This window comes from Orbicella faveolata, unplaced genomic scaffold (assembly GCF_042242905.1).
Source record: "Orbicella faveolata isolate gen_17 unplaced genomic scaffold, um_ofav_v1 contig_48, whole genome shotgun sequence".
Taxonomy (NCBI): domain Eukaryota; kingdom Metazoa; phylum Cnidaria; class Anthozoa; order Scleractinia; family Merulinidae; genus Orbicella; species Orbicella faveolata.
Genome location: NW_028301578.1, coordinates 15,324,975 through 15,338,750, shown reverse-complemented (window position 1 = coordinate 15,338,750; position 13,776 = coordinate 15,324,975). Strand labels below are relative to the sequence as shown.

At 44.6% G+C, this 13,776-nt stretch overlaps 2 protein-coding genes across 2 annotated transcripts; both read left to right on the top strand.

Moving 5' to 3' along the window:
• Positions 1-4,782: 4,782 nt before the first annotated feature.
• On the top strand, positions 4,783-7,029 carry LOC149096679 (uncharacterized). Its single transcript, XM_089281110.1, has one exon. It carries the CDS (start codon positions 4,783-4,785, stop codon positions 7,027-7,029), a length of 2,247 nt encoding a protein of 748 aa, XP_089137236.1.
• Positions 7,030-7,144: 115 nt separating this feature from the next.
• On the top strand, positions 7,145-9,736 carry LOC149096678 (uncharacterized). The gene is made up of 2 exons (XM_089280939.1): positions 7,145-8,327; positions 8,430-9,736. The coding sequence occupies exons 1-2, from the start codon at positions 7,145-7,147 to the stop codon at positions 9,734-9,736; spliced, it is 2,490 nt and encodes an 829-aa protein (XP_089137065.1).
• The last annotated feature ends 4,040 nt before the right edge of the window (positions 9,737-13,776 follow it).

Below are 13,776 nucleotides of genomic sequence, written 5' to 3'. Positions count from 1 at the left end.
AACAACTAGAACCGACGATTCGTGACCTCTAATTGAATTAACTCCTTGTGAAAAACAAAAGTATCAAGTTACCCTCTGTAATTAAAAATACAAATATCTCGTGCCATTTGCCTACTACTAACTCATGAACTGCTTCAAAACTCAAGACTCATCTCGTTCATAACTAGCCACCATTACACTGAAAATTATGCACTCTAAAACAACCCAATGTACGTATGTAACTGTCACACTGCCCTCCAAACCGGACTAAAAATCACAAACCGGCAACATACACGTCTCTCTTTATTTTTCAATTACCAAAGTCCTTGTGTTTATACATACCTTGTGTTTCTCACATACCATTTACCTTCACAACAAGAAATTTGATTGGCTGTTCATAGTAGATCCAATCTGATTGGTGTGACATACATACATCTCTCACTCACTCACTCACTCACTCACTCACTCACTCACTCACCCATTGACCCGTCCATAACATACCCGACGCTCCGACTAAGAGGTATTTTTTTTACAAAAAAATAACTCAATAAAGTTTCTATCTATCTAAGTTAACAAAATTCTCCCGAAGGGGGGGATATGACAATTTGGTGAGAATCAAAAGTAACGCTAATTTTCTGTCACGTTTTCAATCTGTGGTCACTGGAGTGACCAAAATCGATACATCGGTCGGGATAGGGTTTTTTTTATATGACTTGTGTGACTACTTTGCTAGCCCTTTACTCGTGGAAAACACCAACTAAATATAATCATGACTTTAAAGAAAGAAAGCTGTTGTTAATGGTGTTATTATTGTGTCGTTCATATTGTTCATGCCCATACATATCCCGAAGAAAGTTCTAGATTAAGACCATTACGTCATCGGAGATTTGTCAACGGCTACCACTGATGGTGCAATAATACAGTTTGTGTTGATCAAGTGATGTGATGTCTACAGTAAGAAAAGAATAATCAATGACTGCTTTGGAAGGTGCACTGCGTACCGACGGTAGTGCTAAGCGAACCGTTAAATTTTTAAAGCGCGGTTATAAGATCTAACAGATCTTCTTGTTTTAATATTTGAACAAGGACACGAAGGAATCATGGCTGCAATCTGTCCGTTTAACAGTCCTTATTCTACTTACATCGCGTTGTTGCTTGTCGTATTCTTGATGTTTTCATCACAATGTGACTCACGTCTTCTAGATCCAACTCGTTTAGGACAGGAGTTGCAGACTTTTGCGAATGACGCTCTCGGTGTAAGCGAAATGCAGGTAAGAAATAATGAGCTAGGATGGGTCCGCATCCATTAAATAAATTTCTCCTGCTGTAATTATAACCAGGATAGAAACTGTAAATTTGCCGTTAGCAACCGGGTAAAATTCAGAACCTCGACCACTGAAGGTTGTCGAACGTAAACTAAACTTGTAAAAACGTTCGACGCTTGGTCGGATAGACGTTTGTAATCAAGACGAGTAAATTTCCTTTCATTTTCAATTAAACGGTTGTTTTCACCTTCCTCATTAAATCCACATGTCTATTGATCTCGGTCTTATCAGTTAAATGTTCGTCGATTCTCAGCTGCTATTCATTAAAACTTCAGCCCATTTCTCTAAATTTTTCGACTATCATTAGATTTTGCGGGACTGAAGTCTCACCTATCGGGGGTTTACATATATTCACATATTATGTGAATGTTTAAATATATATATATTGAAACTATTTTATGTAAATGTTGGAATATGTGATAATTCAATTTCTCTTATATACCGAGCGAAAATCTCGCCGATGATCAGCGGCGAGGTAATTCTGTCTGTATAATAAGGAACCAAAATCTCGCCGATGATCATCGGCGAGGTAATTCTGTCTGTATCATAATTTTTTTAAATTTTTTTAAAATATTTTTTTAAAAATAATACTAGTGAGCAGCACTTCAGCAACAGATCTTGTCAACTTGCTTTATTTTCTCCGACCGGTTTCGTCTGATCATACAGACTTCATCAGGGAGTTTGAACAAGATACATAAAGGAACTTATTTTATACCTATTCTTTAGAGTACAAATCACGTTCCGACTAGGGTGTGAACAGCAAAAAACACCTACAAAATTGCGTGCAGGATATGACTAAAATCCTGCGAATGTGCAATGTTTAATTTTGGGGCCACGGATTTAACGTTAGATCCGTGAGCCCCAAAATTAAACATTGCACATTCGCAGGATTTTAGTCATATCCTGCACGCAATTTTGTAGGTGTTTTTTGCTGTTCACACCCTAGTCGGAACGTGATTTGTACTCTAAAGAATAGGTATAAAATAAGTTCCTTTATGTATCTTGTTCAAACTCCCTGATGAAGTCTGTATGATCAGACGAAACCGGTCGGAGAAAATAAAGCAAGTTGACAAGATCTGTTGCTGAAGTGCTGCTCACTAGTATTATTTTAATAAAATTGTTTAAAAAAATTTTAAAAAAATTTAAAAAAAATTGTTTAAAAAAATATTATACAGACAGAATTACCTCGCCGCTGAACATCGGCGAGGTTTTGGTTCCTTTATTATACAGACAGAACTACCTCGCCGCTGAACATCGGCGAGATTTTGGTTCCTTAATTATACAGACAGAACTACCTCGCCGCTGAACATCGGCGAGATTTTGGTTCCTTAATTATACAGACAGAATTACCTCGCCGCTGAACATCGGCGAGATTTTGGTTCCTTAATTATACAGACAGAATTATCTCGCCGCTGATCATCGGCGAGATTTTGGTTCCTTTATTATACAGACAGAGTTACCTCGCCGCTGAACATCGGCGAGATTTTGGTTCCTTTATTATACAGACAGAATTACCTCGCCGCTGAACATCGGCGAGAAAGAGCGTCTATATATGTTAATGTTATTTTGCATATGAAAGTAGTCTTCATATATTGAGAACATGGGGTAATTTTTGCTGTTCTGTATATTGAAAGAATCACATAATATGTGTTTGTCTGAACGCCGACCTATCGGTTACAAAGCGCAGCATTTTCACCTAAGAGTATAAATTTGTGACCCTTGTTCATGCGGTCCCTTCACAGGAAAACAAGGAAAAAGGCGTGGGTCGCGACAAATTGTTTTTATGCCGAGAGCGACGCCTATTTATAAACCCAGCGCACAAAAGACTATAATGAAATGGTTATAATCGCGGTCGTGCATGCGGCCAGAAACCACTGAATCACTGAAACACTTGTTTGGATTAATTTGGCCACTCACGTGGCGTTTATTTCAAACCATTTAAATGCTAAGGTGTCAAATTAATCAATTAAACATCGCCATATTTGATTCAGTGAATAAATTTGGGGCGAAAAACAGCCAGCCCAGTAAGAGGTAGCAAGAGCAGAGGAGGAGCTCAGGGGATGGTGGAGGGCCGACGAAAGAAAGTAAAGTACGCTTCTAAGGCTAAACAGCTATCGCGATCGGCGCTGGCAGAAAAAGGGGAGAGGGTTAGCAGAGCACACGAATTTAAAGCTTGCTCTGCGTGTGGTGTCTAGCCCATTAACGGCTATCTACCTCTGCAGCTTGTACCGTAAGATAAGATAAGGCCACGCCTCAGCATAAAACCCATTATCGCGCTAAGTCAATAATGGGCCATTTATGCCGAGAGCGACGCCTATTTATAAACCCAGCGCACAAAAGACTATAATGAAATGGTTATAATCGCGGTCGTGCATGCGGCCAGAAACCACTGAATCACTGAAACACTTGTTTGGATTAATTTGGCCACTCACGTGGCGTTTATTTCAAACCATTCAAATGCTAAGGTGTCATATTAATCAATTAAACATCGCCATATTTGATTCAGTGAATAAATTTGGGGCGAAAAACAGCCACAAGCCACATCCTGTGGCGAGCCCCAACCCAAGCCGCAGGCACGCACGCACGCACTATGAAGATAATGGAATATAAAGATAATGGAAACTATGGAATATGTGTCGTAGAGACTTAGAGACTATAATAAGTGAACATTCTAAGTACATTTTCTTACGCTATTTTATTGTTATTTGTAATCAAGCGAGTTGCGGTCAGCGGTTTGTGTTTACGTGATATGGTTCGTGTAACACACGCGAGAAACACATGGTTCTCTGTATGCTTTCCTGGCCGCCTTGTAAAACACTTATTTTCTGAATATACATAGTTGAATGACACTTTGTCGACTCTTTGGTATTTCTTCATTGTAACTCTGTCTTCACGACATAATTTTGGTGCCGGGACCAGGATTTCAGGCCAAGAATGACGGACAATCTACCCAAACACAGAGCTTCACGAGCGGGCTACAGAGCTCATCTATAACACAAATTCTTCAGAAGGCTCCCACTCTCATGGCTAAGGAAACGCCAACAGAAGAAGACATTGTATCTCTGAACAACATTGTGGAACAGCTGGCACGAAAGAAGGAGAAAATTAAGGCTTTGGACGAAAAGATCGCCACTCTACTCGAAGAACCAGACGAAATAGAGAAAGACATCTTCGAGACTGAAGTTATTCAGGATGAAATCGACGAAACATCCTCACAGATAAGTAACTTCCTTAATGTGTTATCTTCTAAGAAAACCCTAAACACTGTTTCCTCCGATACTGTGGGACAATCACTATCGTTACCTCATGGGAATGCATCAGTAGAAGTTGCCTCAGGAAGTCATGATCAACCCCCGCTAGAAACTTTAGAAACTTTACCCTCACCAGTGAATGGGCAATCAGAACCTCCACCCGTACCTCAAGGTGCCTCCAACGGAACTCAACAAGCCTCTTCCCAAGTTATTCACGTTCCCTGAATATGCAATCACCGCAACAAAATCCACCTGGGAATACTTCGAATCCTTCACCTCACTCGTCAAGTAATCAAACTCCTAACCCTCACAACCACAGTAGTCGTCTTCCAAAGTTAAACTTACCAACCTTTTCTGGAAACCCACTACATTCGTTCACATTCTGGGATTCTTTCGAAGCAGCAGTCCACTCTAACACAGGCCTTGGTGGGGTACAAAAATTCACCTATCTTAAGGCTCAACTAATGGATGATGCGTCGAGAGCTGTGGCTGGATTCCCCCTTACAAATAGCAATTATGAGCAAGCCGTAAACCTCTTAAGGGAACGTTTTGGGCAACCAAACAAGATCATCAATGCGCACATGCAAGCTCTTCTGGATCTCCCGAACCCTGTCTATGAACTCTCAAGCTTGCAACTATTCTATGACACCATGGAAAATCATGTAAGAGGATTAGAATCTCTCGGACGGTCTCATGAGACTTCTGGGGATCTCCTCGTTCCAATTGTTCTGGGAAAGTTACCCTCTGATATGCGAACAAATTTGGCTCGCGACCACGATGGTCCTGAATGGAAGTTCCAACAGTTAAGGGAATCCATCCTCAAAGAAATTCGAATCCTGGAAATAGGCGTCCACACAAATTCTCCAAGGGGTGCTCGTACAGGAGTTCCCCCTGCAGTCACCAACTCATTTCTCACTCAAACTGACAGAAAGCTACCAGACCCTCCACGATTTAGACCACCAGGAACAAAGGGGAAATGTACATATTGTAAGGGCCCTCACCCAGCATACAACTGCAATGTGGTAACTGACTGTCAAGAAAGGTGGGCTATCGTCAAGGGAGAGAAACTCTGCTTTAACTGCCTAGGAAGCCACAAATCTACTGCCTGTCAATCACGATACCGATGCCATAAATCTCGAGGGAAGCACCACACCAGTCTCTGCACAGGGCCACCACCTTTCACACCCAATACCAACTTCCGAGGTACTAATCAACATCAAGCACCTAGTACTCCTAATACCAGACCCCAAGCCACAAATCAATGTGAACAACCACCAGCAGCTCATGTGCATGCCACTCTTGCACCGATACAACTCACACCTCCAACCAGTTTGCCACACTTGGGTCAGACTTCCTTGCTCAAGACAGCTATAGCTACAGTGTGCACAGATCACATTTGTTGTGAAGCCAACATTCTCTTTGATGAAGGGGCTCAACGTTCATTCATCACTCACACCCTAGCTAACCAACTGGGACAAGAAACCTCATTAAAGGAAGATATTCATCTATCAGCCTTTGGAGGACAAACATCAGCTGTTAGACACCTTCCTCTGGCTACCGTAAATGTTCTGACAACTTCTGGTGAAAAAATTCCGCTCCATGTTTTAGTGGTAGAGAAGATAGCTACACCCCTTCAAACCCATATGCACCAAGGTATGGGAGACCTCCCTCACCTTAGAGGACTAAAACTTGCACACCCAATTACATCTGATGAGAGCTTTGAAGTTTCACTCCTTATTGGTGCGGATCACTACTGGGATTTGATTGAAGATCATGTTATCCGTGGACATGGACCAACAGCGGTTGCGTCAAAAATTGGTTATCTCCTTTCAGGACCATTACAAGCATCCTTGAGTCTCCCTTCAACTACCGTTGTGAACTTACTGCAAACCATGTCATCTACAAAAGAGGATGAACTTGACCTAGAAAAATTTTGGTCTCTAGGAGCTATGGGCATCTCTCCACAATCAGAGGAGAATGATCATGAAGTTTTCCTGGAAAACTACATCAATACCTCAATCACAAGAAATCAAGATGGCAGTTTCAATGCAAAATTCTCCTGGAAGGAGGACTCCCCAATACTTCCAACAAATTACATCAAGTGTGAAAGGCGCACCCGTTCTATGGTTCGTCGTCTTGCTGCCACACCTCAACTCTTGACTACTTATGGGAACATCATAACTGAGCAAGAAGCACGTGGATTCATTGAGAGAGTTGATGATGCCAAGCCTACAGACAATGAGCACTATATCCCTCACCACCCAATAAAGAAAGACTCAGCTACAACACCAATCAGAATTGTTTATGACTGCAGCTTCCACTCTTCACCTGACGCCCCTAGCCTGAATGATTGCCTTCTTGTTGGCCCCCCATTCCTTAACAGCATGTGTTCGATTCTTCTGCGATTCCGTACCTTCACTTATGGGCTTGTCAACAGACATCGAAAAGGCATTCCTCCATGTTGGCCTGAATGAAAGTGATAGAGACTTTACCAGATTTTTCTGGTTATCTAACCCTGAGGATCCGGAAAGCAAGTTTCAAATCTACCGCTTCAAGACTGTTCTGTTTGGCTCTACCAGCTCCCCATTCATGTTGAATGCAACACTCCACCACCACCTGGACAACTACAACACACCTGTGGCTGAAGATATGAAGGAGAATATCTATGTTGACAATGTCATCTCAGGCTGCGATCAAGAACTAGAAGCTGTTGACTACTATAAGGAGGCACGGTCCATCATGAGTGACGCCCACTTCAACCTGCGCTCCTGGTCCTCAAATAGCTCATCACTCAGAGTACAAGCTGCAAAGGATGGTACCGCTGATACAAATGACATTGTGAACATTCTTGGCTTGAAATGGGACCCTTCTACAGATACCCTTACTCTGACTTCAAGCAAAGACAAGCCCAAACAGCAGTTGGTTACCAAACGTAGTGTATTACAAGTCTCATCCAAGGTCTACGATCCTCTAGGGCTCTTGTCTCCAGTAACCATAAGGGCCAAATTGCTGATCCAAGAATTGTGGCAACAACAGCTGGAGTGGGATGAGCCACTTTCACCTGAGCTGAGCAGCCGATGGCATGAGATTGCTGCCAACATAAGGGAAGCAGCTACTATCACCTTCCCTAGACGCTTCTTCCCAAACTCTGAAGCACAGCCCACTGTACCCTACCTGCACGTATTTGCGGATGCCAGTCCTAAGACCTATGGAGCTGTCTCCTATATCACCAGTGGCGATCAGTGCTCCCTAGTCATGGCTAAATCGAGAGTCGCCCCTTTAAAGAAGTTGACCCTACCACAGTCAGAGCTCATGGCTGCACTAACCGGCGCAAGATTGGCAAGTTTCATTTCTCAGACGTTCAAGTCCAGATACCCTAACCTGATGGTCAAGCTGTGGTCTGATAGTGAAATAGTTCTCCATTGGCTGTCAAGCTGTAAACCGTTAAAGCAGTTTGTAGCCAACCGCGTGAAGGAAATCAAAGCGACATTTCCCATGCCACACTGGAACCACTGCCCAACAGCGGACAATCCTGCTGATTTACTCACGCGCGGAATCAATGCACAACAACTTCAGAGCTCCCCTTTGTGGAAATATGGTCCACAGTGGCTTCTGTCTGAGTCCCAATGGCCACACTGGAAACCCTCACAAGTCCTTCACCTGAATCTCTCGCAGCCACTTGAGGAAGAAACGCCCACTAGTGACTCTGTTCCAGCACAACCTCCAGAAGAGAAGACTGGAATACACCGTGTCATTGATGCCTCTAAATACAGTACGCTGCCTAAACTGGTGGGTGTGACAGCCTATGTCCTACGCCCTCTCAGACGAATGCGCAAACTTTAACCAGAGCATGTGGGACCTCTGTCCGCCACAGAACGACACCTCGCTCTTCATAAATGGATCAAGACCTGTCAAGCACTGACCTACCCTGATGAAATAGCTAACCTGACTTGTCGCTCTCGAACTCGCCTCCCCCTTGTACGGCAGCTTCGTCTCTTCCTTGATGCCGATGGCTTTCTTCGCTGCGGGGGGAGGATTCACAATGCTCCACTGGATGACTCAGCAAAATTTCCCCTCCTCCTTCCTCCAAGCCATCCGCTCACAAAGTTAATCATCCATGATGCTCATGTCAAGCAACTACATTCTGGAGTCAATGCCACAGTAACTGCACTTCGTCAAACATTTTGGTTTACGTCCATACGTCAACACGTTAGGAAACAACTCAAGCACTGTGTGACATGCCGAAAGCTAGAAGGGACAGCCTACAGAGCTCCAGATCCTGCACCCTTACCTAAACTGAGAGTCCACCAAGCAACACCATTTTCAGTGACTGGAGTGGACTTCACTGGACCCCTTTATGTGCGATCAGAGAGTGGCATTACCAAGAGCTACATTTGTCTGTTCACATGCGTTGTAACGAGAGCAGTACATCTGGAAGTCGTCAGTGACCTCTCAGAGAAAAGTTTTCTTCAAGCCTTCCGGCGATTCTCAAGTCGCAGATCTCTACCACAGCACATGATATCAGATAATGCTTCCACGTACCTTGCATCTGCAGAAACACTCAATGATCTATTCCAGTCTCCCTCCCTAAAGGAACAGCTCAGCCGACAAGGTGTTGAGTGGAAGTTTATCCCTAAACGAGCGCCCTGGTACGGAGGCTTCTGGGAGCGACTTATTGGACTGACGAAGAGAGCTATTAAGAAGACACTTGGCAGAACATCTATCACCCTGACAGAACTCCAAACGCTCGCCGTCGAAGTAGAGGCCATTCTTAATGATCGCCCTATCACCTATGTATCAAGTGATTGTGCAGATGAAGAGCCCCTAACACCTTCTCATCTCTTAAATGGAAGAAGAATCACTTCACTGCCTTACCCCATTGCCGATGATGATCCATTTGATCCCGACTATGGAAGTACCTCTGACATGAGGCAACGTGTAGCAGCACAAGCTCAGATCCTCGAACGTTTCTGGAACAGATGGAGACACGAATACCTGACTTCTCTTCGCGAATTCCACAGAACCACCGGGACCAATGAGCAATCGATCAAGAAAGGAGACGTAGTGTTGGTCCATAACGAGGGTCCCAGATCGTCCTGGAAACTAGCAGTCGTAGAGGAAGTGATTAGAGGAGGTGATGGCCTTGTTCGGGCAGCGCACATACAACAGACCAGTCAATAAACTGTATCCACTTGAAATAACTGCAAGTACCGCTGCCTCTAGACCTGCATCGCCTGACTGTCCTGAACAACAATCTACTACAGTCACATCATCCAGACCTAGACAAGCTGCAGCTGCTGAAGCTATAATGAGAATCGCAGATTGGACGAACAGCCTCCTCGCCCCCCCCCCCCCCCGGAGGATGTCGTAGAGACTTAGAGACTATAATAAGTGAACATTCTAAGTACATTTTCTTACGCTATTTTATTGTTATTTGTAATCAAGCGAGTTGCGGTCAGCGGTTTGTGTTTACGTGATATGGTTCGTGTAACACACGCGAGAAACACATGGTTCTCTGTATGCTTTCATGGCCGCCTTGTAAAACACTTATTTTCTGAATATACATAGTTGAATGACACTTTGTCGACTCTTTGGTATTTCTTCATTGTAACTCTGTCTTCACGACAATATGAAGGCATCAGGAACACCAGGCCCTTCTCTGACATGTCCTTGAGGCCCCAACGAGTAACGACTAGTTCTCGGGCTCGATAAGAGCACGCGTTCCAGCGCTCTAGATTAACAACTACTCTAATATAAAATTGTTGCCCCAGCCCTTGTCTGACAGGCAAACTAACTCTGGAGATAAGCTAAATTGTGGATCACGTTATGATTAATCGTAATAATAGTAAGAACACTTATAATAGTAGACAAAGCCAGCACTTGCCCGGTCTTTGTCGGAATAAAATAAAATAACTGACTGGAAAAATAAAATAGGATGGACTAGGCTAAAATTGCCGCCCCAGCCCATGCCTGGAACGCGAGCATTGATCTTAGCTACAGCTAACAGCTGAAGTAGTCTACTGAAGACTAGAAATAATAATTATGATGCCCCAGCCCCTGACTGAAAGGCGAGCTTAAGTCTTAAACAGCTCTCCAGGTTGACGAATATACAGTTTAAACGCGTTGGATTTCCAACGGCCAAGGTGGCGAATCTGGGCATCCGATAAACCTTGGTCAGCCGCCAACGATGCGGCGCCGTTCCGAAAAGAGTGAGATTTGTATTTGGATGAATCAAGTCCACAAAAGTTTAGTGCTTGCCGCAGTTGTTGCGTAAAATGGCTAGTTTGAACTGGGGATCCATCGGAAAAGCAGAACAAGGCACCCGGAGTGGTACCCCGCATAGAACAGTAACGTTGTAAATAATTCACTGGGCAAAACTCTGTTCCCGTTGCGCAGTCCAAAACAACTGAAAAGGGGCGCCTACCCGAGTTATGTTTGAAGTCGGTGATGACAATTGTCGCGGCGGTCACGCAATTCTCTTTAAATTGGAAATGAAGGTCTTGTATTTGTACTAAAGGTTTCAAAATCGCACCCTTGGCCGTGAGTTCGCCTACTCGAAAAAAGCCATAGAAGGCCACCAAAAACATGGTCTGGTACAACAGCCTTTGATATGCTGATGAGTTGGTATGATCTAATGCGAGCACTAATCGTTGCAGCACGCTACGTGTTATTGGAAGTCGAACGTCTGGTGAAGAGTATAGCTTACTGTGAGCCGCTAAAATCTTCTGCACTAAAAACTGTTTAGTGGGATCAGGAAAATTAGCTAGCTTGTGAACGTAACTTAACGCGGAGACATACGTCGAGATTGTCGAGGAGGCAAACTTCCTCGCCGAGAGATATGATATAAACAATGCTAAATTGTTTACCGAGACCGGAAGGAGCGAGGCACTCGACTCGCAAAATTCAGATGAAAAATCGACATATGTCGACCAAGCTCTTTGGTAAGTCTTACGCGAACCCTCAGTAATGGCTGAATGCAGAAAGTCGTTCAAGTGATGCGCCAGTTGTTGGGTAGTAAGCTCGGCGGAACCGGCGTCGGTTGTTCGTCTGCGTAAGGCGCTAGTGATCTGAATTTCTCTACCTGTAAGCGAGATAAAGCATCGCTCTCGCGGTTAACCGAGGAAAAAGGATTTGCCATTGTACACGCTCAAAAATTCTCGCCAGACGTTGAGATCGTGTTTACATTCCTGGGTTAATCTGACGTGATGTGTGGGTTTCCGGATACCTTTGGTCAAGCCTATCAAACGGCGCAGAAAGCACGCCCGGGAACCACAACACAGCAGGCAAAATTGAGGAGCCCTATTAAAGATTGTAGCTCTTTCAGCGTGACGCTTTTACGAGAGCAAAAATCCGCCAAGTCGGTACGGCATTTGGCAAGCTTGTCCTCTGGAAGACGAGCCTCCATCAATGCCGTATCTAAAGTGATCCCTGCGAATTGCAGAGCATTGGTGGGGCCCATAGTTTTCTCATCGGCTATCGGAACGCCTATACGACGGCAAACGCAAAGAAAATTATCGAGATCTACCTGACATTTGGCCTCCGAATGCCCAATAAATAAGAAGTCATGTAAAATATGGATGACCGACGACGCATGCAATCTATATTTAGCGATCCATTCTAACGCGGTGCTGAATGATTCAAATATATTGCACGATGACGAGCACCCCATGGGAAGGCATTTGTTAAAGTAGAATTTCCCTTGCCATTCCATCCCGAGCAATGGAAAATCGCGGGGGGCTACGGGAATGATACGAAAAGCGGATTTAATGTCTGTCTTAGCCAGAAAACAGCCCTGTCCGATTGCTTTAATGAGCCTAACAGCATCATCGATAGTGGCATATCTTACGGTGGCTAACTCTTTAGGAATATCATCATGAACAGATAACCCCTCCGGGTAAGACAAATGATGAATTAACCTAAATTCTCCCGGTAACTTTTTGGGAACGATGCCTAGGGGCGATACCCTAAAAGTTTCAAAGGGAGGCGTATCATACGGACCCACAATTCTGCCCGCTGCGAGCTTTTTTGACAACTTATTATTCACGCTAGTCGGATTGTCCATGGCGCTCTTCAGATTTGGGGATCGGATTGCAAGAGGAGAACCAAAATATCGTATTGAGAAACCGTGAAGAAAGCCTTGGATAAGAAAGTCCGAAATTACGTTGTTATAGCCCTTAAGATAAAATGCGAGACGGTCGGGCCTTATCGGCGTTGGCCCGCGGCTCAACAACCGATGCTCTTCCCTGACCGTCACTCCCAGAGGGCATGCTAGAGGCTGCGTTGCTTGTGTTATTGTTCGGTCTGTTAGCGCTGCATTGGCTTGCGGGATGGACTGCCCCACATTTGAAGCAGGAGTGTTTGAAATTGCAGCCCCTGCAGAACTGACTGGAATGAAATCTCCAACACACCCCTTTGGGAAAGGACTGAAAGGGACGCTGGTTGGCCCGCCTTGCACGAAAATCATAGTTCCAGTTTGGGCGTGAGGTGGTGAGGGAGCTATGCATGGCCTGGTGCCATAATTCCCAAGCCACGTTATCCCATGGGTATCGGTCAGGTTTAGACTAGCGAAGAAATCGGAAGTGCTCGTCGTAATAACGCCAGTTACCTTGTTTTGCCGCAATGTCCCTGACCACCTCACAATACTTCATCAGAGAACTTGTCGCCTTAGGTACCCTAATTGTATAAACAGCTACAAACACATTAAATGCAGTCACCCATTGGTCAATGGATAAGCTACGCCGTTTTGGCTTAACGTGCTCAAGGCGAAGACTAGGGTTGTCATGGTCATTTGCGACAGATAATCGATATTTGGACTCGTCTGGTGATACGGAGAGGAGAGACCCGAAATCAACATACTCGTTTGCCCATATCTTTGCCTTGATACGATCCGAGACGCGAGACTCGAGGTCAAAAGCGACACTGGAAAACGTGCCGTCCGGTTTCTCGGACGCAAAGGCTAGCCTACCCGCAGCAACGGTGTTCGTCAGATCCGCAATCTCTTTTGAGGCGGCATCTTCAACCACGGTGGGCTGTGACGTGGACTGATTACTAGGTCTCTGTTCGCCAACTGTGGGAGAGATGTTGAGAGTGCCGATGCCGGCCGACTGTAAGGCCCCAGAAATCGCGTTTGATATCAATTCACTCAGTGCGGTGGGGCTGAACTGTGGTGAGAACGTCGTGCTGTTAGGCAGGGACGCAGACTTACCCTCTGAACGGCGCTG

Excerpts from the sequence above, each read along its gene's own strand:
- LOC149096678 (XM_089280939.1), top strand. The coding sequence starts at position 7,145 with ATGTTGAATGCAACACTCCACCACCACCTGGACAACTACAACACACCT. Across the intron at positions 8,328-8,429 it reads CATTGATGCCTCTAAATACA|AACGACACCTCGCTCTTCAT; the intron begins GTACGCTGCCTA and ends TGTCCGCCACAG.
- LOC149096679 (XM_089281110.1), top strand. The coding sequence starts at position 4,783 with ATGCAATCACCGCAACAAAATCCACCTGGGAATACTTCGAATCCTTCA.